This window comes from Narcine bancroftii, chromosome 9 (genome assembly GCF_036971445.1).
Source record: "Narcine bancroftii isolate sNarBan1 chromosome 9, sNarBan1.hap1, whole genome shotgun sequence".
Classification (NCBI taxonomy): domain Eukaryota; kingdom Metazoa; phylum Chordata; class Chondrichthyes; order Torpediniformes; family Narcinidae; genus Narcine; species Narcine bancroftii.
In genome coordinates, this window is record NC_091477.1 from 28,812,578 (window position 1) to 28,836,157 (window position 23,580).

The 23,580-nt window shown below is 39.7% G+C and overlaps 1 protein-coding gene across 11 annotated transcripts in view; it reads right to left on the reverse strand.

Annotated features, from left to right (window-relative positions):
* Window positions 1–23,580, reverse strand: part of LOC138743365 (PH and SEC7 domain-containing protein 2-like) — a 274,779-nt gene that overhangs the window by 106,478 nt on the left and 144,721 nt on the right. For 8 of the 11 annotated variants that reach the window (XM_069898611.1, XM_069898607.1, XM_069898609.1 and 5 more), the window contains 2 exons: window positions 20,390–20,523; window positions 18,821–19,020 (listed from right to left, as the gene is read on the reverse strand). In XM_069898611.1, coding sequence (XP_069754712.1) covers window positions 20,508–20,523 — 16 coding nt within the window. In that variant the 3' untranslated portion in view covers window positions 18,821–19,020; window positions 20,390–20,507. Of the gene's footprint in view, window positions 1–521; window positions 639–14,413; window positions 16,367–18,820; window positions 19,021–20,389; window positions 20,524–23,580 lie in introns of those variants that run through there. The other 3 variants (XM_069898605.1, XM_069898613.1, XM_069898614.1) reach the window with 2 other exon arrangements.

A 23,580-nucleotide genomic window follows, 5' to 3' on the forward strand; every position in this document is an offset into this window, starting at 1 on the left:
AAGAAAATATTAGAGAGAAAATTAGGATTTTTTTGTGTCTGAAGTTTTGGACTGTACTATTTTGAAAGGCTTATAGTATCAAATGCTATAGAAACTTTCACAATGATATGAAGCTCTGGATGAAAAATGAAATCTGGGACCTGCTGAGAGCCAGATCACAGGCATTTAAGTCCAGAGATGCAGATCAATACAGAAGGAGCAGGTATGACCTGCAGAAAGCTGTCTCCCAGGCAAAATGGAGATTCTGGGTGAAAATGAAAACAACAAAGGACACCCCGACAGCTGTGGTAGGGCCTAAATGCCACAACCTGCCTCCAAACCAAATATGGTGAAGTAGCAGATTTCAAAGCTTCTCTCCCAGAGGAACTCAATGCCTTCTGCACCTGATTTGATCACTGTAATATCCCCTGATGATCCCACCCTGTCCATATCTGAGGATGACAATGTACTGTCTTCAGAAGAGTGAATGTAGAGTACCTGGCTATGTATTTAAGAAAAAAAATCTATGCTGACCAACTTACCAATGTATTCAAAGATATTTTCAATATCGCACTCCAGCAGTGATGGGTACATTCCAATTTACCTGTCGTAGCAACAGGTCTATGGTGGATGCCATCTCACTGGCTCTACACAAAGCCCTGGAACAAGTGGACAGGAAAGATTTTATTGATTACAGATTGGCATTTAACACCATCATCCCCTCAAAACTATCAGCAAACTCCAAGGCCTGGGACTCAACACCCCACTGTGTAATTGGATCATGGATTTACTCCCCTCCAGACCACAATCAGTGAGGATGGTAAGAAATCTCCTCCACAATCTCCATCAGTACCCGAGCACCACAGGGCTGCATTCTTAGCCTCCTGCTCGACTCACTTTACACCTACAACTGTGTGGCTCAGTACGACAATAACACCAACTACACATTTGTCGACGATACCACGGAAGTGGGTTGAATAAAGGGGATGAGTCAGCGTACAGGAGGGAGATTGAAAACTTGGCTGAATGGTGCACCAACAACAACCTTGCATTCAATGCCACCCAAACTAATGAGCTGATTGTTGACTTCAGGAAGGGAAAGCCAGAGGTGATCATTGGGGGATCAGAGGTGGAGCATGTGAGCAAATTTAAGCTCTTGGGAGTCACTAACTCGGTCGACGTTTTTGGACCCAGTACACTAATGGCATCACAAAGAAAGCTCAACAGTGCATTGACTTCCTCACGAATTTGTGGAGGTTTGGTATGACATCAGAAACCCTGGAAAATTTCTACAGAGGTGCGGTGGAAAGTTTGCATCATAGGGACACCAATATCCCAATATGGGGACACCAATATCCCAATATGGGGACACCAATATCCCTGAGCGCAAAGCCCTTCAAAAAGGTAGTACACACAGTCCAGGACATCACAGGCAAATCCTTCCCCACTATCGAGAACATCTACAAGGAACACTGCTGTCGGAGAGCAGCAGCGATCATCAAGGATCCACACCACCCAGCTCATGCTCAGTTCTCACTGCTACCAGCAGGAGGAGGTCTAGGTGCCACAAGACTCATACCACCAGGTTCAGGAACAGCTGCTACCCTCCATCAGAATCCTCAACAACAAACTCAATCAGGGTCTCATTTAAGGGCTCTTACTTGTACACTTTATTTTTTCTCCTCTTTGCATTGCACAGTTTGTTTACATTCTGTTTACAGTTCTTTATATGTATACGCTGGGTACAGTTTTTTTGCACTACCAATAAGTGGTAATTCTGCCTCAGCTGCAGAAAAAAGGATCTCAGGGTTGTATGTGATCTCATGTATGTACTCTGACAAAAAAATCTGAAACTGAGTTGAAGAGGTATATTTTTCTGAGATTGAGAGAAATCTTACATTTATTATGGTGCTTTAACAAAATAGCAGAGGGATAGATTCCCTCTGAGTTTTCAGATTCTGTCCTATTATCCACGTAGCACCATGTGAACAATTCAAAAATTGTTTTTGAATGTTACTTTTACAACAGTTTTTTTACATTTCTTCTGTTGTTTATTGATTCTTGCATGGAAGCAATGACTGAGAAACAACAGGTACAGTCTTTGACCCAAAATCTGGTTTGTTGATAGTAGAGAATGATTTATTTGTTTTCCCCATTTAATAGACCTGGTTCTTATTGGAATGAATCCCCCAACTATATTTTTATTTTGGGCTCGTATGCTTCTCTAAACCTTAACTTTGATTTTGTTGTCTTAGACTTGGCAATGCCACACATTACTAGTTGTTCTTATTCAATCATGTCATCATATTATGCTCATCTAAAACTGTACTGTCCACAAATTTCCTGCTCAATATTATCTTTTTTAAGCAACGTTTTGATTTTTAAACTTGTAACTCTGGGTTTCAGATCCCTTCACATGGCTTTGTCCTTTTTTCTTTCCCTTAATCCCTCTCTATTAACAATGGCGTGAAGCAAGGCTGTGTTCTCGCACCAACCCTCTTTTCAATCTTCTTCAGCATGATGCTGAACCAAGCCAATAAAGACCTCAACAATGAAGACGCTGTTTACATACGGTACCGCATGGATGGCAGTCTCTTCAATCTGAGGCGCCTGCAAGCTCACACCAAGACACAAGAGAAACTTGTCCGTGAACTACTCTTTGCAGACGATGCCGCTTTAGTTGCCCATTCAGAGCCAGCTCTTCAGCGCTTGACGTCCTGCTTTGCGGAAATTGCCAAAATGTTTGGCCTGGAAGTCAGCCTGAAGAAAACTGAGGTCCTCCATCAGCCAGCTCCCCACCATGACTACCAGCCCCCCCACATCTCCATCGGGCACACAAAACTCAAAATGGTCAACCAGTTTACCTATCTCGGCTGCACCATTTCATCAGATGCAAGGATCGACAATGAGATAGACAACAGACTCGCCAAGGCAAATAGCGCCTTTGGAAGACTACACAAAAGAGTCTGGAAAAACAGCCAACTGAAAAACCTCACAAAGATAAGCGCATACAGAGCCGTTGTCATACCCACACTCCTGTTCGGCTCCGAATCATGGGTCCTCTACCAGCATCACCTACGGCTCTTAGAACGCTTCCACCAGCGTTGTCTCCGCTCCATCCTCAACATCCATTGGAGCGCTTTCATCCCTAACGTCGAAATACTCGAGATGGCAGAGGTCGACAGCATCGAGTCCACGCTGCTGAAGATCCAGCTGCGCTGGGTGGGTCACGTCTCCAGAATGGAGGACCATCGCCTTCCCAAGATCGTGTTATATGGCGAGCTCTCCACTGGCCACCGTGACAGAGGTGCACCAAAGAAGAGGTACAAGGACTGCCTAAAGAAATCTCTTGGTGCCTGCCACATTGACCACCGCCAGTGGGCTGATATCGCCTCAAAATGTGCATCTTGGCGCCTCACAGTTCGGCGGGCAGCAACCTCCTTTGAAGAAGACCGCAGAGCCCACCTCACTGATAAAGGACAAAGGAGGAAAAACCCAACACCCAACCCCAACCAACCAATTTTCCCCTGCAACCACTGCAACCGTGTCTGCCTGTCCCGCATCGGACTTGTCAGCCACAAACGAGCCTGCAGCTGACGTGGACTTTTTACCCCCTCCATAAATCTTCGTCCGCGAAGCCAAGCCAAAGAAAAGAAAATCCCTCTCTGTAATCTCCAACCCTACTACACTTGTGATAACTTTAGTTCTAGATTATTCACCTCTATCAACTATGCCTTTACCTGCAAAGGCCTTGGCTCTGGAATTTGTGTCCTAAATCTTTACACCTTTATGACTTCCCCTAATATGTTCCTCAAACTTCTGACTTTGATGAAGTCATCTGTATTGATGTGTCCTTTTGGCTCAGTACCATGTTTTGTTTTGTTAATCTCTTCTGTCACCTCATGAAAGTCACTAGAAATACAATTTGTTGTTTCCATTGCTGATTCAAACAAATTAATTTGGGTTGTCATTGAAAAGAGTCACAGAACTGGAAATACTGGAATTCTGTGTGACCAAAGAGAAACTGGAGGGACTCAATGGGTCGGTCAGTGCCCATAAAGAGAAATGGTCCATCGACATTACAGGAGGGGACCCAAAACATTAAATGATGATATAGCTCCATAGATGCTGCTTGACTGATGGTGTTTCTCTAACTTCTCTTTGTTAACTCACTGACAGTGAAATGTACACAATGCTCAGAGGTAATTCCAGTGGTGGCACAATTGGTGTAGCAGTTAGTGCAGTGCCTTTACAGTGGCAGCGAGGGGGATTGGGGTTTGAATCCCATGCTGTTTGTAAGGAGTTGTACATTCTCTCCATGTCTGCATGGGTTTTCCCCAGGGGCTCCGGTTTCCTCCCACTGTTCAAAACGTACTGAGGGTCGTATGGACTCATGGGCCAGAATTGCCTGTTACCGTGCTGTATGTCTAAATTTAAAAATAGTAACTGTTCATTGCACACATCACTTTAGCAATATTTGTGTCCTGATTTATTTGTTCTTAAAGGATAATTTTGCTGTTGTATGGAATAACTAATCACAGATGATCCAATCTGTTTTACTTTTCCACTGATTTATTTTAGTGGAAATTTTTAAAAGCTGAGAGCATGTGAGATGATTTACTTGCATAAAATCAGAATTACCCCAAGACTTTGCCCTGGTTATAAAATGGATCATTTTGTCATTCGCATCATTGTATTCACATGGAGGTCAATCTTGGAGTGAAAGTGCTTTTACAGAAAAGAAAGTCCCAACTTGTCCATGCCGACTACCTAATCTAGTATCACTTCCCTGCATCTGACCCATATCCCTATGAATCCTACCCATCCATGTACCTGCCTGAATGTCTTTTGTACTCTGTGTCGAGATACCAGGCGAAATTGTACAGGCAGTCACCACCAACTGTTTAAAAAAAGGTGTGTCTCTGATGCCTTTTAAATCTTTCTCCTTAACCATACGCCCTCAAATTTTAAACTCTTATTCTCGGAAACTGACTACTTATCTTACCTATACCCCTCATGACTTTATATACAGTACATCCATAACTCCTCAGCCTCTAGTACTCCAGGGAGAAAAGTTGCAGGCTACCAGCTTCTCTTGATAATTCAAGCCCTCTACTCCCAGCGACATTCTTTTGGATCCTTTGTTCTCTTTCCAAATTAATGTCGGCCTATCGCTCAATGGGCAATGAGAACAATGCTCCAATTGTGGTCTCACTCCTATCTTGTATAGTTGCAACATGATGTCTCCATTCCTGTGCTCAGTGCCTTGATCAGTGGAAATAAACGTGTCAAATTCCACATTATTACAATTTACCTGGTGTTCCCACTTATTTTGAGGATCAAAATTGAAGAACTAGCAGAACAAATGTATTTGATGTTAGGATTGGGTTAATATTCCCCAGGTATCCTTTAGTCTGAATATTCCTCTTGACTACTCTCCCACCCAATCCATTAAAGTACAAACATTAACTGGATCTGAGTCAATATTTTATTGTAATGATCTGGTCATTTTACCCCTGACTGTACTTTTAAATGTTAGAATATTTTGATCAAACAACTGTATGCAGATTTTCTGTATCATTGTGGGGTGGCACAATTAGTGCTACACTGTTACAGCGCCAGCAGTCAGGACTGGGATTTGAACCCCATGCTATCTGTAAAGAGTTTGAACATTCTCCCCGTGTCTGCGTGGGTTTCCTCCTCGAGCTCCAGTTTCCTCCCACAGTTCAAAACCTACCAGGAGTTGTAATTCAATTGGATGTAATTGGGCAGCATGAGCCAAAAAGCCCTGTTTCTGTGCTGTACATTTTAAACTTAAAAATTGAATTGTATCAGGAGTCTCATGTTTACTTAGTTCCAGATTTGACACTGGACTCCTTTAGTGCTTACATTGATCTGTCCCTGCTAACAGTCTACTGTGAATTTCTAGGCATCAAATAGATTGAAAAGAGCTAAAAGTGTATAATAAGACTGTTATTCTATGTCAGTTCAGCTTCATGATTAACTTGATGTGAATCTTTGGGTTTTTTTAATGGGATATCAATAAAATAGTATAGTCACTCACCATTAAAGGCATCGTGCTATTGTGGCATATTCTGTGTCCAGAGATAATTGTTTGAGAAAAGGTGTCTATAATCATTTAACTATTTAAATATTGTCAAGACTTTTCCATAGCTTTGTAATTGAAAATTGAATGTAATTGAAAGGTTAATTCGCCCATTGAAAGTAATTCATGCAATTTATCGACATCACAGAAACCACTAATCTTCTTGATTATTCTTAGATATGTGCAGTTTTAATGTTTAAAAGAAAATCAATTTAAACAGTACAAAAAATCTTTGAACCATGAAACATGTTACTTTGGATTTAATCCAGATGATTATAACTTGTAGATTAAAATCTGTCAGAACAGAATTGAATTCCCTTCAGTTTAGTTGGCTGAAAGACAGACCAAGAGTTTTTTTAATGTATCAAGTGGGATTAATATTGCACTGCATGGAGGTTCACCCACTTCAGTCAAGGCCCATGAGGAAGATGTTCTCTTGGGCACTTGGTCAGGTTTAAGTCAGAATTAACAGATCTTTGGTGAGTAATAATGCATAAAGTGGCATTAGGCCAAAAGCTGCTCCAGAAGTTGCATTATTGGCAAGTCCCTTGTAGCAGTTCCTTTGAATGGTGGGTGATTGTGCGATTAAAAATTCCTTGATTATATTCGCAGTCATTAAAGCACCATCACAATGTATGTAAACTTTCTTAAAGATTAAGATTTTCAGTAGTGAGGCTCAAAGCAACACTATCAGGTTACTCTGTGTAATGCAATACAGGAACTAACTTTGTAGTTTTCAACATAATGTTCCCTGTTGATCTACTGACAGTTTAACAGCTCCTTTCATTTAGCAGCGCAGGAGCTATCTCTGAAACCAGTTCGTAAAGTGGCATACAACAATAGAAGCAAAACGTTTCATGTCACCGGGGCAGTTTTGATATTGAATGTTGAAACTGATATTGAATTTTTTATTGTTCTATCTGTATTGCACACAGTTTGTTTACATTTGTTATCTGTTTACAGATCTTTGTTTGTTTGCATGTTTTACACTGGGTACAGTTTATTTTTAATTCTGCTGTGCCCGCAGGATAAAGAAATCTCCGGGTCATATGCGATATCATGTATGTACTCTGACAATAAAATCTTAAATCTGAATGAGCGGCTACTGTAATAATGTGGCAAAATAGATGGTGCCAAAGTGACCACATAAGGCTTGTGAAGAACAGTGCCCACAGACAATACGGTCTCTTAGAAGTCAAATCCAATAATATCTGACCTATTTATTGGAGTTCTTTGCTTTGGGTAGAGGAGGCTTGAAAGATGTACTAAGGTTTACAGAGGCATTTGAAAGGGAGCCACATAAGACCTATTATAGAAAATAAAAGTTAGATAGGATTTTGGCAAAAATAGAAGGTCAACAGGACAGAAGGAGTGGGTCTTTCTGTGATTTGGAATGAGCAGTGTGCTACAGAGTTCAGTTCTGGGGCTTTAATGCTTCACAAATTGACACAGAGGTTGGAAATTATGAATAGGACATAAGGAGACTATAAGGATCTATGGATAGGTTATGCGAGTGGACAAAGATCTAGTAAATGGTGTATAAGGTGAGAAAATGTGAAATTGAACGTCTTGCAAGGAATAATTTAAAAAAAAAGCACATTTTTTAAATGGTGTGAATTTGCAGAGATCTGCAGTACACAAGGACACCAGATCTTCTGCAAGATTGACAAAAGGCTAGAATGCAGGTTTAGACCATAATTAGGAGCAATAGCAACCCTGTGCAATGTTACACAAAATTTGTTGATCGATTTGCCTATCGAGAGAAATTGCCTGAAGCTCCTCTTGCAGTCAGTAAAAGAGAGTCACCTCAGAGTCACCGTGTGTCTGTGGATTCACCTCTTGAGCTCCTGCAGCCACACAGAGTCCACTCCAAACCATCAGCAGCCCGAGCTCTAGATCCGAACCTCTGACACCATCAGGAACCCTTCAGCACCCTTTTGCATTCCAGTTACAATACCTGGTACCCCTTCAGCCAGTCTCCAGCAGACTGCAGCCCAGGGTGAATCCCTCGGCCACAGTTACCAACAGCCCTCAGCCTGCATGGGTTTCTCACCTGGAGTCGTTAACAACCTGCTGCCTGTGTTCTTCAGGCTTCAGAGCCCCTCTCTGGACTGCTGCCGTGGTCATCATCCTATGGGTCATCTCTCCGCTTCTCCTTTTCAAATGTTGCCTCAGTGGTGAGGCAACAAGAGCTAGTGATGGAGAAGTCGAGCAATAAAAAGCCAAAAGATGTAGCATACATCATAATGCTCACAGGATCATTTTGAGGAAAAAAAATGTATCTGCTCAAACAGCCATTTAACTTCAGCAAAAGCAAGCATTTGCTCTCTGATAAAGGCCTGACTCTTCAGAGAAGGCCTGTTCCATTCATGATATGCATGGAGTACTATCCTGGAGTTTCCTCTGAAAGTGTGCTGAGTGTCCATGTGGACTATAGCCAACCATCAGATTTCAGATGGATTTAATATACAAAAATGTTGGAATTATGTGAAAGAATGTTGGCCCATTGGTAGGGGAAATTTTGAAAACCTCTTCCTGCTCATTGGTACTGAATGTGCTCGATTTGAGTCACATCCATTTACTGTTTCCAGATGTGGTTAGCTCATCCCCACATTAGTACTGAGGAGGCAGGGTCCAACTAATGATTCAGAACCCTGAGGTTCTGAATCCAATAAAGTATTTTTAACTAATTTTAAGTGTCTCTGATAGGCACAGATCTTTTATCTTTTTAATATATTTTTATTGATTTTAATAAAGAGCTTATAATAGAATAAAATGATGTAAATAGTTGCACATAATTAATAAAACAATCAGTATATCAAAAACAAACATAAATTGTAAAACATATCTATAATTCATAGTCCAGATAGTATTTTTTTAATAAAATGAATAAAAGAAAAAAAGGAAAGTAATAGAAAAGGAGAAATAAAACAAAAAGAGAAAAAGACCTCTGTACCCCTCTCTATTAATGTTGCCAAGTGCTATATATGATTAGCAGGAAAAGAAAAAACAGAGGGAGAAAAAATGAAAAAGAACATGGAAAAGACACAAGTCAGACAATTCAATTACATTGAAAAGAAATTATAAAATATGATAGTGAGTCATAAATGTCCCCCACAGTTGTTCACAATTAAAGATATGCAAGCCTCACTAAATTAATCTGGAAGTTTACCCTGTTTACATGAATCTGCACACTCAAGTAAGGTGTGAGGAATTGAAAAAATAATTTGAAAAATTCCACCGGAAACCCATCAGGTTCATGGGCCTTTCCAGATTGTAATGAGGAAAGAGCAACCATCATTTCCTCTTGTGAGTTAATTTTGTGGTTTTTTAAAAATCTAGCTTGAAATGGATACAAGAGGTGGCAAGATTGGAAAAAATGGAAAGAAACAGGAAACTCTGACTAATCCACCATCTTCATTTATTCAATGCCCTTTTACAATGTGTAGTGTGCCACCAAATTCATAGGTCAGCTTTCTGATAAACCAAGAAGCATTGGACTATTTCAAGGGCAAGGAACCAAGCCAAGCTTTATCACATAGGACTATTTTCCTTTACCCTAGGAAAACAGCAGCTACTTAGGACTGGACATGCCTACAGTCTCACACAATGTTATGCACACCCGGACCAATCCTCAAGGTCTGGAAACCCATTCTTATGGTACTGAAAGGTGAGGCAACACATTCAGGGAAGTAACTCTAAAAGATAACCCTTGGTACCCTGTCCTTTGTTGTTTCAAGGGAACAGTTGATGCAAAATATTCTGAGTTAGAAAAGCAGAAAATGTGGGATGGAAAAAGCAGAAAAAATTGCAATGTTTGGAAGGAGGGATTCACATGGCACAATGAGATTGATTTTGAAGTATTTTTTACTGCTGACATGGGATTTGGTGCAGAATCTGGCAAGAGCAATGTCGTTTGGAGCATCTATAGATGAATAAAAGGGAAATCCAGAAGGCATTGGAAGAATTGTTGTTGGAAGTTAGAAGGGCTCACCAGTAGATGAGCAAGAAGTGTGTCAGAGCAGGAGATTGAAAAAGATCTGGATGTGGAAATCAAGGCTGTGAGTCTGTTGTAGGGAGCAAACAGAAAGCACTCAACTTGTTGTCAGATGATATCGATAATCAGTAAAATCATTTTATCGTTGGATTCCAGGGGAGCAGAGGAAGGATTAGAATGAGTCATTCTTGGAACTCGGATGCACTTTACTGAGCTTCCCCATCAAGAACAAGTAAGAGTGTCGAATTTGGTGTGGAAATCTTCCCACAAGGAAAAAAAACTTCTGTAAATGAGTTCCATTCCAATGTGTTTCTCAGGCAGAGTGGTCTGCTATTTAGTGTTGGAATCTCCAAGAATGTTTTAAAGAAGTTGTAGCATGATTCAGAACATTTTTCATCTTTATGTTGTTTAATTACTCTATCCTCAACTTCACGCGTATGTCTTTAGGATATTACAAATTTTAAAAATGTTCGGCTGTTTTGTGCTCATTAAGGGATGGAGTGTTGAGTTTAGGCAGCGAGAACAAGTTTGTGTGAAATATAAAAACCAATTTAACTCTTGGTCCTCTGTCTCACTCCTCGTTTCACAAGAGACTTTGTACAGTTCTGAAATGGAGCTCTTTTCACATTTCCCAGACAACTCACCTTAAAGGGAAATACCATTTTATTGCCAGTTAATGCCAATTAAAAAGTAATTTGTGTGGACATTTCCATTTTGATAATCCTAGATTACATATGTCGTGTCAGTAATTTAAAAAATTTCTAGCCATCAGCCCACATATTTGGGGAATATAAGAAAATAAACAAGAGATTTGGGGATGAAATGACAAACTCCATACAATATAGTAAACCTAATGAAGGTCACCTGAACCCTAGATTAGATTGACTTTTTAAAAATTTGGTCCTGGGAGTGTTACTCTTTCAGCACATAACATGATTTTTGAAATAACATTTTCTGGAGCCAATTACCTACATGTCGCCAATGTTCTTAGTCTATGTTTTATTTGTGTTATTATTTGACTCAGATAGGATTATCCAACGTGATATAGTGACCGCAGAATTATAGCAGGGCATGATCGATGTAAGGATTTTTCACTATTAGTTACAGTGCACTATTTATTTATTTTCTTGTCTTACCCTTGTACATTACAACAAATTGAATTTTTTTAAAAATCCATAATTATAGAGCAATTGGCAACATTTTTATTTACTTCAAAATGCAATCTGTCTTATTTCATACGAATTGTTTGAAATATTGCACAGGACGTAAAGAATTGTTTAAGACAGCACCACTTTAAATAGTTCAAATTGCCATCAGAATAGGATCCAAAAGAATTTATTTCTGGTCTGGCAGATGTTCAATCACTTCAAAAATCCAATTCATGTAATTCAGTGGCATATAATCACTCTGCAGTGTGTGTAATAACTCTTCTAATGTATTTGAAGTGAAATATTTTTGTGTATTTTGTTGACTGAAAGAGGTGGTGGTAAAATCGTCAATAATTTTGGAGGGGATGGTTAATTTGCTGCATTTTTATGTGGACTCTGATATGTCAGGTTTTCCATATTGGTGATCCTCCACATGAATCAGATCTGAATAAGGACAGGAGAACAGAAGCTCAACCAAGATTTCACCGCAGGACTGAATTCATTGTCGTCAGCTTTTGATGAAATACTAAACCACCACTTGCCTAGAAAATACATTAAAAGTTAACATAATTTTGTGCTCTTAAGTTATCCAATTTGTTTGAAAAATAAGATCTCAATGCAAGTTTGGTTGTCATATGGTAAATCATGGCTCTCTTTTTTTTAATTGTTTGTTGGTTCTGTAATGCGTGGAGGAGACCCAACATGTGCAGTGCATATCCAGAAGCCACCTTCTGGCCTTTAGCCAAGTTGGCCCTGCTGACCTAATTAGCATCTAGGTGGTGGACCCATTTGCCTGCATTTGGCCCATATCCTTCTAAACCCTTTCTAATTTTTTTTTCTTTGTGTTGGAGCAGCTGCAGTGTTGATTAACAACTCCTACAGAAGCAGGCTATCATGGTGCTTCAGAGCTAGAATCACCTCGACAAGGTGGCAGCCTTGGTCAGGTGATGCATTACTGTTGAAAACCCAGTTCAAATATCTCTTTATCAAGATTTGCATTTCAGCTCTTCTTCAGGATTATCTTCACCAGCTTCAAAAGATGCTCCCAGCATCCCCCCATAAGCTCACAGACCGATTTAACCACCTGATCACACCACCTCTTGCCTTACCCCCAAGGATATTTACAGATCATTAAATTGCTATCATTTTCTTCCCTGACCCCAAAACAATGGTAACTAAAACTTAAATCCCCAGCATTGAGAGGAAACACCTGACGACAGACCCTTGTGCACTCTGCCACCTAATTTGGCTCCTTACGATACAGTAAATCCTTAAATAATGTTGTTTCATTCAACATCATTTCATTATAATGTTGATGAGGAAAAAAATAAAATGCTGCACCACACTTTGTTCTTGTTTGGGTTTGAACTGAGTGCTGGTGGGTGCTGCCTCTTTTACAATTTTTGCTTTCAAACATTTATTCCTTGATATATCCCTGTTGTGCACTGTGACTGTGGCCACATAAAAAACAAAGAAAAAGTGTTACATTAGAAACAAAATTAAAATAAAATTTGACAATGGAGTGCATTGAGCTCTCAGTCCAACAACTGTACAAACAATTCATGATTCACAATAATGCCAAAAAGATTAAAGCTGGTGCTCAAAGTGGAACACCTTTAGCTGCTACAAAATTAACTTGGTGTAGAAGCAGCATAATGGAAAATATGGAAAGACTTTTGAATATCTGGATGGAAGACGTGCATTAGCTTGGCTCTCCATGTTCACTAATGTCCATACAAATGAAAGCTTTAAGTTTAATTGAAGAACTAAAGAAGAAATAATATGGTTCTAGTGTGGAAAGTGAAACCTTTGTGGCAAGTCATGGTTAGTTGAAAATTTTAAAAATCACTCAAAATCGCATTTCTGTATATGCCAGTATACCACACATTAATTTCAATGTTTAATATTAGAAATGTTTTGGGTCTATTTGGGTCTATTTCGAACAGTGGTTCTCAACCTTTTTCTTTCCACTCACATACCACCTTAAGTAATCCCTATACCATTAGTACTCTGTGATTAGTAAAGGATTGCTTAAGGTGGTATATGAGCAGGAAGGGAAGGTTGAAAATCACTGCTCAAGACCCAATTGTTACTGAAATATTTTGCTTGGGAAAAATTGTCATTGACTTTTTTGGAGTTATGAAACCATGCCCATAATGAGTCAATTAGGTTGGATTAACAGTGGTTTTCAACCTTTTTCTTCCCACCCACATACCACCTTAAGCCATCCCTTACTAATCACAGAGCACCGGTGGCATAGGGAATACTTAAAGTGGTATGTGAATGGAAGAAAAAGGTTGAGAACCACTGATTTTAGAAGTTTGGTGATGTTTTTGTGACCAGAAATAAACCATAGGAACTTAACTTGCTTTTATCATTAAGCCTTATGATAAAATTGGTTTTGTTTAACATCATTTTACTTAAAGTAGCTCTTTTCCAACCACCTACCCACAATATTATGTGAGGACCTGCTGTAGTTGTTTTGATGCTTTGGGCAATGAAATAATTGATGAAAAGCTGCAGATCTGCAGTGTGAGTGGGGCCATCTGTCAATTCAGTAATGGGTTCAGGTGCCAGAAGTAAAGCCATTGGAAGTAAGCAGAGGCAGCACATTGTGATGCCAGTCAGTGAGATGTACCGATTTAAAGCCAGGCCAATACATTGGAGCACAGAGCTCCTGTTAGCATCTTCTCATAACCTTATACAGCTGAACTCCCATTCAACTGTAGAAGGGGATTACACAGTAATGCCATAGAAAGGAAGAATTCTCAACTACTTGGTGATTTCTACTGGGTATTGATACAATTCCACAAGGGCTTTAAGTCAATGTTCTTTGGTGTGTTTAACAGGACATTGTTTTGACTATTGGCTTCTGAACAAACCAACTGCTTACCCCAGAGATGGGTACATTAGTCTTCAGGGAGCATTTCTCCATCCTGAACCTCAGCAAAAAACAGTATGTAAAGGGTCTCCTGAAAACCCCTAACTGTTCGAGCAGTTAGGGAGGACAATTTGCCAGTGACTGCTAAGGATATCAAACATGTTAATTTTATTTTCAGAGCTCCTCTAATCCAAAACTAGAGATATTTGCAGCTGCTTTTCTAATCTGTTACAAGAGATTGGAGTATGTTTTATTCTCTCATGTCTAAGCCGAAGTTAATAATACATAAAAATGTAATATGCATAATATACTTAAACTTTTGTTTGTTGGTGAGGTGGGGAGCATTTTGGTGATAGTGACCATAACTATGGACAAGGGTAAGAGCAGACAAAATGGGAAATGTTTATTTGGAGAGGGGCTAATTAAAATGGGATGAGGCAGAAACTAGGGAGATTAAATTTGGAACAAATGTTCACAAGAGAAAGTACAGAAGTAATGTGGAGAATGTTTGTTTGTTTAGGGACCACTTACTCCTGCTCTTTGTGATTTTTATAAATGACCGAGATGAAGAAGTGGAAAGGTGCGTCAGTAAATTTATGAATGATATGAAGATTGAAGGAGTTGTGGATAGTCTTTAAAGTTGTCGTAGGTTACAAAAGGAAATAGGCAGGATACAGAGTTGGGTGGAAAGGAGAGGTAAAAACACAAAATGCTAGAGAAACTGTGTCAGCAGGCCAAACAGTGTTCTTTATGTAGTGAAGGCAAAGATACAGAACTGATGTTTTGGGCTTGAGCTCTTCATCAAAATATGATAAAAATACCATCAAAGTGTGAGGTGAGGTAATGCATTTAGGAAGGTAGAACCTGAAGGCTGAGTGCAAGCTTAATGGTGGGATTCTTAACAGTGTGGAGGAACAGAGGGACCTTGGGGTCCAAATCCATACATCTCTCAAGATTGCCATGCATGTTGATAGGATCATTAAAAAGGCCTCTGATGCTGAGCTTCATTATTTGGGGGATGGAGTTCAAGATTTGAGAGGTTAGGTTGCAGACTCCACAAATCTCTGGTGAGACCACACTTGGAGTACTGTGTTCACTTCTGGTTGCCTCATTACAGGAAGCATGTGGAAGCTATGGAATTTACCAGGATGTTGTCTGGATTGGAAAATAAATCTTATGAGGGCAAGGTTAGCAGAGCTGGGAGTTTTCTCTTTGGAGTGAAGAATGCAGAGAGATGACTTAATAGAGGCCTACAATGTTCTGAGAGTCATAGATAAGGTAGACAGCCAGCTCCTTTTTTTCCCCCCAGGGAGGAAGGGAGTAGCGAACACCAAAGGATATCTGTACAAAATGAAAGGAGGAACATTTAAAGAGAGACATCAGGGAAAATTCTTTTCAGAGAGTTGTGTGGGTGCCTGGAATGCCTTGCCAGGAATGGTGGCGGAGGCTGAAACATTAAGGGCATTGAAGAGATGCTTAGACGGGCATGTGAATGGAAGAAAAATAAAGGGTTATGAGGTTAGAAGGGTTTATTTTTTTTGGTAGGAATGTTTAGGTTGGGACAACATTGAAGGCTGAAGGGCCAGTACTGTGCTGTATTGTTCCATGTTCTGTGGCCTACTACCATTGATCACTGTCCTTGGGGTCATGACCTATGTTTCTCATTCTCAATAGGTGATGTTTGCCTTATTTCTGACTTTTATTTTTAAAGGGTCAGCTCCTTTAACAGGCGATTTAGAGCTTGTTTTGAGCTGTTGACATCAGGACTAGGCAGTAGGATCCACCGCTGCATATCCACTCCCCTCTATCTCGAGTCTGAGCCAGCAGACTCATTGAGCATTGCAAGGATTGCAGATGATACCTTCATTTTGTGATGGTTCACTTTCTATATGTGTTTGAACCACCACTTGCTACTGTAGCTTATTACCCAATAATCCATACATAAATGGGAAATGTGCACAATGAATGCTGTGCTGCTCTACAAAATGCAGTAGAGTATTGGTGTGTTCACAAATGTATGATGAAATGCTTAATAGTCAGTTAAGAGGATCTGAACATTTATGATGATGTGCTGTATGTACACATCATCCTGAGAGATGACCCATTGGCCCTATTTGGTTATACCTGGAGAGGGATAGAAGAAATGGGGGAAATCCAAGAAACAAATCCCCATCTCTCCTTGACCAATTCATCCGACTAGATTACAATACAGATATCTTCCTCTTTCACCAACAATCCTTCCCTTTCCTCTGTAACTAAACACAACTTATTTTCAGCTATACTGCAAAAAAAATGACAAAACTATAAACATTCATTCCAAAATAAATCAAAGCATGCTGAAAACTATATTTAAAAAATCAACTAATCATGCTTAGCGTTGTGTTCTATGCAATCTGCTCTCTAGTTTTCCAAACTAGTCCCAAGGGAGTGATTGGATTTGTTGAGCCTTCGTGAACAAGACATACTTGAGCAATAGTATTGTTTGATGAATAGTAGTGTTGAATAGTTGTATCTTGAAACAGCTTGGCTCGGTGTGCAGCCAGTTTGGGAGAACTGGGCTTCATTTTTACTTTTGCTGGTGCACATGATTAATATTCAGTTTAATAGAGTAAACATTAAATACCAGATCTGCAAATGGGATGTTCTCTGGTCCCAATGCCTTTGCTGTATCCACTGTTCTTAGCTGTTCTTTAACATCCTGGTGAATGAATTTGAATTGAGTACAGATTGGCTCCTGAAATAATGGCGATTCAGGAGAAAACTGAGTTAGATCATCCACCCTGAACTTCTGGCTGAACGTGATTGTGAATGCTTTGTCTTCAGCACTCAGATGTTGGGCAACGTCATCATTGAAGATTGGAATATCCCTTCCTCATCACATTAGATAGGTCATTATCAAAAACAAAAAGGCATGAGTTTAAGCTGAGAGGAAGGAGTCTTAAAGGATATTTAAGGGGAAAGGCTTTTTTAATGTAGAGGGGTTGGTGCCTGGAACCTGCTACCAGACGAAGTGGAGGAATCAGAAATAATCATTGTGTTTATTTGAATGGGCAAGGAAAGAAGGATAGACTTAATGGGGGAATGGGCTGTGTAGATGGACAAAATGGTCTTCATTGACCTGGTGGGTCTCAGGACCTACTTCTATGATGTAGAACTCTGACTTAATGACTGTATTCACCACTAAGTACGGATGTATTGTCAATCTTCAGTCAGAGAACTGGTGAACTCTTATCTTTTCCAAGTACTATTTGTTGTTTAGAATGCATGTGGCTTTGTGCTCATTTTACTGGATTCGTATTTCATTTATCAGTGTACCTAATGCTGCTCCCAGCAGCCTCGCTTGTCCTCTCTCTTGAACCAGTATGGATTTGCTGGTTTGCATGTCAAGGTGGAGTGAGGGATGTGCCAGACCATTCAAGCTGTGGTGGTGCACATTTTTACTTTTGCTGGTGCACATGATTAATATTCAGTTTAATAGAGTAAACATTAAATACCAGATCTGTTCTGAGTCTATTCCATTTGGTGCAATTGTGCTGCCACATTGCCTGACTTGTGTCCTTGGTATGAAGATGGGACTTTTTGTCTCCACATAGACTGTGATGGTTATTTTGACAAATATGGGAAGATGGTAACTTGGTGATGACAAGCACATTTGTTCCTCATTAATAATACTGGTAGTGTTTTTCCAGTGCACGTGGTTTAGTGAACTGATCTCGACATCACAGAAGCTTAGTGTCAGCTCTCGAGCACCTCATACCTCTTAATGCTCAATGCCCCATGATTGTACATCAGACCATTATTTTTCAGTTCTGAGAACGATGCCATAGGTGCTCGGATTTCTTAAGGTAGTATGTGAGGATGGGGGAGGGGAGTTGAGAACTACTCTCCCAGGAGTTGATGTCAGAAGGAGGTATTCTTGCCCATGTTTAACGTAATCATCGAATCTGAAGTCAAAGTTGAGGTTGCCTAGGGCTCATCACCCCTACCTGTTCTGCCACTCTGATGTTGGATTAACTATTTGTTGCTCAACCGGACTAAATCTTCACTACCAATGCTTGGACGGATGCCAGGTCATGTAAGAAAATATTTTTGAAGAATTAAAAAGTGTCAGAGTTTCTTGGTTCCTGAGCAAACCAGAATATCATAAAGTTACAAGAAGTTGATACTAGGTGTATATTTTAACCAACCGCAGCTTTGAGCCTTCCCTTCACACAAATCTAGAGCAGTGGCATAGTGGGAATGTGAGTCAGGTTCGGGAATGTGAGTAGGGCAGGAAAACAGAGCCGGGGTTGGGGTGTCAGGAATGCTTTTAAAATTCCATATTAATAATTTTGACTGGGCCAGGAGTGACTTTGCCATGTCCAAATTTTGTAACCAGAATTCATGCCAGGTGGTCTGTGTAACTTTATACATTTTTTTGTTGCTTTAACACGGTGGTTAAAATAAAACCAAGTGGTCTGCTCGTCCAATTCTAAGGGGATTGAAAAGTCAACCATGTTGCTGTCGGTCAAATCACATGTGAACCAGCTAATAAGGATTACAGATTCTCCATTTGAAAGGACATTACCAATGTAAACTGGCTTTTATAACAGACATGTACAGTAGTTTTGTGGTCATTGCTATGAAGACTTAAAATGGATTATTTTAAAATTTTCAGATTATTAATATAATCTAAATTCAGCAATTTTCAGGGTAGAATTTGGACCCACCTTCGACTTGTTCTTCGAATGCCTGGATATAATGGCCTGGTTATTCAACCGCTGCACCATCATCAATCACAATTTATTCAATTTCATAATAGGTGAATGTTCAATTGAATAAGAATGAGAAATAGACATGAGTTGACCAGATGATCTTATGAACATGATTCACCTCTCAAGATTAGTGTTGATGTTGTGTCTTTATCCACCTATGACAGCAAATCATGAATTGTGTCAGGCCTATATTTCTTCATCATCCACTAAAATGAAACGGCACATATGGCAAAACAGGGCACAATATCTCATTCAGGTCACAAGTATTGTTAGTGTTATGGTCTTGTCTCACTCCCTTCGAGGGGCAGACGGAGAATTATGTTAACTACATAGCGCATTTAAAGAAGATTTAAAGAATCTGAAGAAGAAAAATGGCAATACTGCTGCTGGTGTAGACCCGGGCGAGGGAGCGGAGACGCTGCGTGTCCTCTACTGCCCAGTCCTACTGCTGCTGGTGTAGACCCGGGGCGAGGGAGCGGAGATGCTGCGTGTCCTCTACTGCCCAGTCCTACTGCTGCTGGTGCAGACCCGGGGAGAGGGGAGCAGAGACGCTGCGTGTCCTCTACTGCCCAGTCCTACTGCTGCTGGTGCAGACCGGGGGAGAGGGGAGCAGAGACGCTGCGTGTCCTCTACTGCCCAGTCCTACTGCTGCTGGTGTAGACCCGGGGAGAGGGGAGCAGAGACGCTGCGTGTCCTCTACTGCCCAGTCCTACTGCTGCTGGTGCAGACCCGGGGAGAGGGGAGCGGAGACTCTGCGTGTCCTCTACTGCCCAGTCCTACTGCTGCTGGTTCTGTACAGGCTTTAAACAGCTGATAGTGTTATTTAAAATCCTGCGACCACAGGGGTCTGGGCCCAAATGGCAGCGCCAGTGGCCTCCAAGTGTTGCAGACATGGAGAGCAGTGGGTTGGCACAAGGCACCAGTATCAGAGAGAACACCCCGTGGAGAAGGAGAAGCAGAGATGACCTTAAGGATGGTGACAGACCTATAGGGGCCTCTACAGCTGAAAGGTACACACAGGCAGTGAGCCTTTGGTGACTTGTGGGCAAGGAACCACACAGGATGTGAGTATTGGTGACTTGAGGTAGAGGGACTCCTGGCAGGCTGGTAGAGGATGGCTCATGGTGTTGGAGGTTTGGGTTACCATTGGTTTGAACTGGAGTCTTGTAGTTAGAGGGTGCAGATGCTGGAGGTGAATCCATGGATATTCGGTGACTCTGGGGGACTTTTTTTTTTGCTTTTACTTCTCTGACTATAAGGGCATTGCTAATGGTGAATCTTCGTCTTGCTTGTGACAGACTAAATGCAATTTCATGTAATACGTAGTACATTTCTGTTTTCTTACTTGACAATAAATAGTATTTGATCTGATCGATACCAGCAACTCATTATAAAGTGACATTGAAATCTGACTAGTTAGTTCCATGAATTTCAAGATTCACATTAGCGTAGCAGTTAGCCCAACAAAATTGCAGTGCCAGCAATCCTGGTTCAAATCCGGCGCTGTCTGTAAGGAGTTTGTACCTGCTCTCTGTATCTGTGTGGGTTTCCTCCAGATGCTCCAGTTTCCTCCTACCCTTCAAAACATACCGGGGTTGTAGAGTAATTGGGATATTTGGGCGGCACAGGCTAGAAAGGCCTGTTAACATGCTGCATGTCTAAATTAAATTGAAAATTAAGAAAGTTTAGTAGTGGGGTATCTTTTAGTGAAAAATCTTTAAAATTAAATTTTCATAGTACAGAATTAATGACCTCTGATATTAGCTATGAATTGTGCAATCAGTTGTGTTTTATTAAACTATCCACAAAAACAAGTGCATCGATGCAGACCAGAAAACGCAGAATACAATAGAAAACATTATTTTGGTGCTAAGTAAACACACACACAAACATATATTTCCCTCTGCAGCATGAATCGTTACATAGAATAAGGTTCATCAATTCCTTAATCTGCATCACTTTTTTACTTTCTAGAGAGTATTCCAAATAAGACAATTACATAATTTTTAATCAATTTTTACAAAACATTTACAGGCATGGAAGAATAACAGCATTTAAAGTTACAGTAACAGATTTAGATGAAAAAGGCAGCAATATTGTTAAATTTTATTCATTTTAGCAAGTTTTCTAGTGCAGCTGTGTCATTACTCAGTGGTAATTATTCTGGTTTGAGCTGCATTTCATGCAGTTTTTCTTATTTAATCATTCCATTATTTAAAATGATGTAATTTTAGTAGATAACGTAATAAATGTAAATACGTCACATACAGTTGATTCTTTTTGTGAACATTCATTTATCATAAATCAGTTTTAGAAAGCAAATAACACAATCTTAAATGTAGTAGGTTTTCTTATTTCATTGCAAGCATTATCAGTTAGATTTCTTTAATGATTGTAACAGAGTACCTTTTAACAAGACCGTTCAGATTTGTTGGCCACTAAATAGTTCTGTCTCATTTCTATAGCAAGTAACAGTGGAATGATATTAAAACATTTCAATAAATGTGTTTTTCCTGAATGCAAAAAGTAATCTCTACAAAATGGCAAATATTTGCATAGAGTAAAATTCTATGAGGGAATATTAAAAAAAAACAAGAAATTACAGATGCTGTCATTCTGCACATTGAATGAGACAATGGATGGACTCTGTGGGCCAGGCCGCACTGTGAGGAGAAATGAATAGTCATTGTTTCACATTTCAAGACGTATAGGAAGGGTAGATGGCAAGCCTTAAAAAAAAGTGTGGCCAAGCGGTAATAAGATGCCAGACAGATGAAGGTGAGAGAGATGGAGTGGGGAGACGGGTGCAAGGATGGAGACCATAAAGAGAGGGGAGTGAAATGTAGTCCTGGAATGGTCTAGATGAAACAGGTGAAAGACACTAACAATGGAAATGGATCAGGGTGGAAGTTGTTTGAAATAGAAAAATTCACCTTTCATACTCATTTGAATTATAGGCTACTCAGACAAAATATAATATGCTGTTCTTTAAATTCGTCTTTGGCCTTATCCTGGCGATGGATGAGACTGAGGTCAGTGTGGGAATGAAAAGAGCAATAAAATGGCTGTCTTTTCCCATAACCTGTTCCTTATGTGTTAATTCAGAGAAACTAAAATGATTATCTACATGAGAAAAGTTGTGCAAAAAAAAAATGAAATCATAAACACGCTGAAGATGCTTCAAAACTATATAGAAAAAGCAGTAAATATTTCTTAGGGTGGTTATTACTAATATTATTTCAAATGACCATTACCAGAATTTGCCTTTTTGTATTAATTTATTATGCCTGATAAATTGTCCTTGGCTTTCTACCCTACTAATTTTGTTCAAGAAGAAAGTGGAAAGGTACTAAAGGAAGTTCTGATACTCTATTTTCTGAGGATGGTTCTGACAGTGTACGATACACTACCCCTTTGGGTACATGTTGCATGATTTGAAACAGTCAGGGTTTAGTGAGTGGAAGACAAATATTAAAACTCAATTTAGAGTACTTGCAGATTAACTAAAAACAAGTGTAGGCCAAATTTGGATTCAAGAGTATTGCACTAGCCAAAGATAGGCTTGCCTCTGTGAACCAACCAAAAGGCCCCTAACCATCTGCTGCCCACCCAGATTCAACTTGCACATGAGATAGCTGCAGAAAGCTTAGGGTTTTTTCCCCAATCAAATTCAATATATAATGTTCAAGTGAGATGCAATGATCGCATTGTATATTCAAGAATCTATTTCAGAATGAAAAAAAAAATTGCATTGTGATGGTGAGAAGTTGAGTGAGAGGGGCAGTGGTAGGGATGGATCATGGGGTGCTATTCACTTATGAATGCTTCAAGAAACCCAGCATCATCATGTTCAAAGTTACACTTTAAGAAGATTATTTTGATTATTTGAGGAAATTAATATTCCCCGTGAATAATGAAATGAGAAATTGGGGATATTTAATTTCTTAGTGCTGTCTTTTGGTCATCAATGTACATTTAGCTCTTTATTTTCAATGGGCATCAGCTAACCAGTATTGGGGAAGGCATTCCCAGAAGAATCACTGTAAATTACTTGGAGATGCCAAAAGACCTGGGGATTCACAAGTCTGCTCAAATTTCCTGACTAAAAATCCAGTGGGAGAAAGAAGGTAATCTTTAAGGAATTTTGCATGAGGACCTCCTTAGGAAGACAAATGCAATGCATTAATTTCAAGAGGGATAGAATATAAAAACAGAGATGCAATGGTTTTTTTTTTTTTAAAGGCATTGATCAGACTGCATGGATAATTGTGAGAAGTTTTTGGCTCCTTATTCTATTATCCTTATTGGCATTAGAAGGAGTCCAGAGGATGTGTAATTTTGTATTTTAAAAACAATAGTGCAGAATTTGATCATTGTGTTGGTTCTTCCTTCGTTGTATAACATGTAGTTAGGTTTTGATATTTTATTGTATTTATCTCTAATGTTTGTTTTGTAACTCCATGTTGATTGAAAATTATAAAAAAGAGAATGATCTCCAGAATGAAAGGGTTATTGTATGAGGAGCATTTGATGGCTATGGAACTGTACTCGCTGGAATTTAGAATAATGGAGGGAACTTGTAACCTGAAACTTATTATATGCAGAAAGGAATAGATATTTCCTATGGTGGGGAAGTAGGGAACCAGAGGGCAAAGCCTCAGAGTACAACAATGTCCCTTCAGAACAGAAATTAGGATTTTTTTTTTAACCCAAAG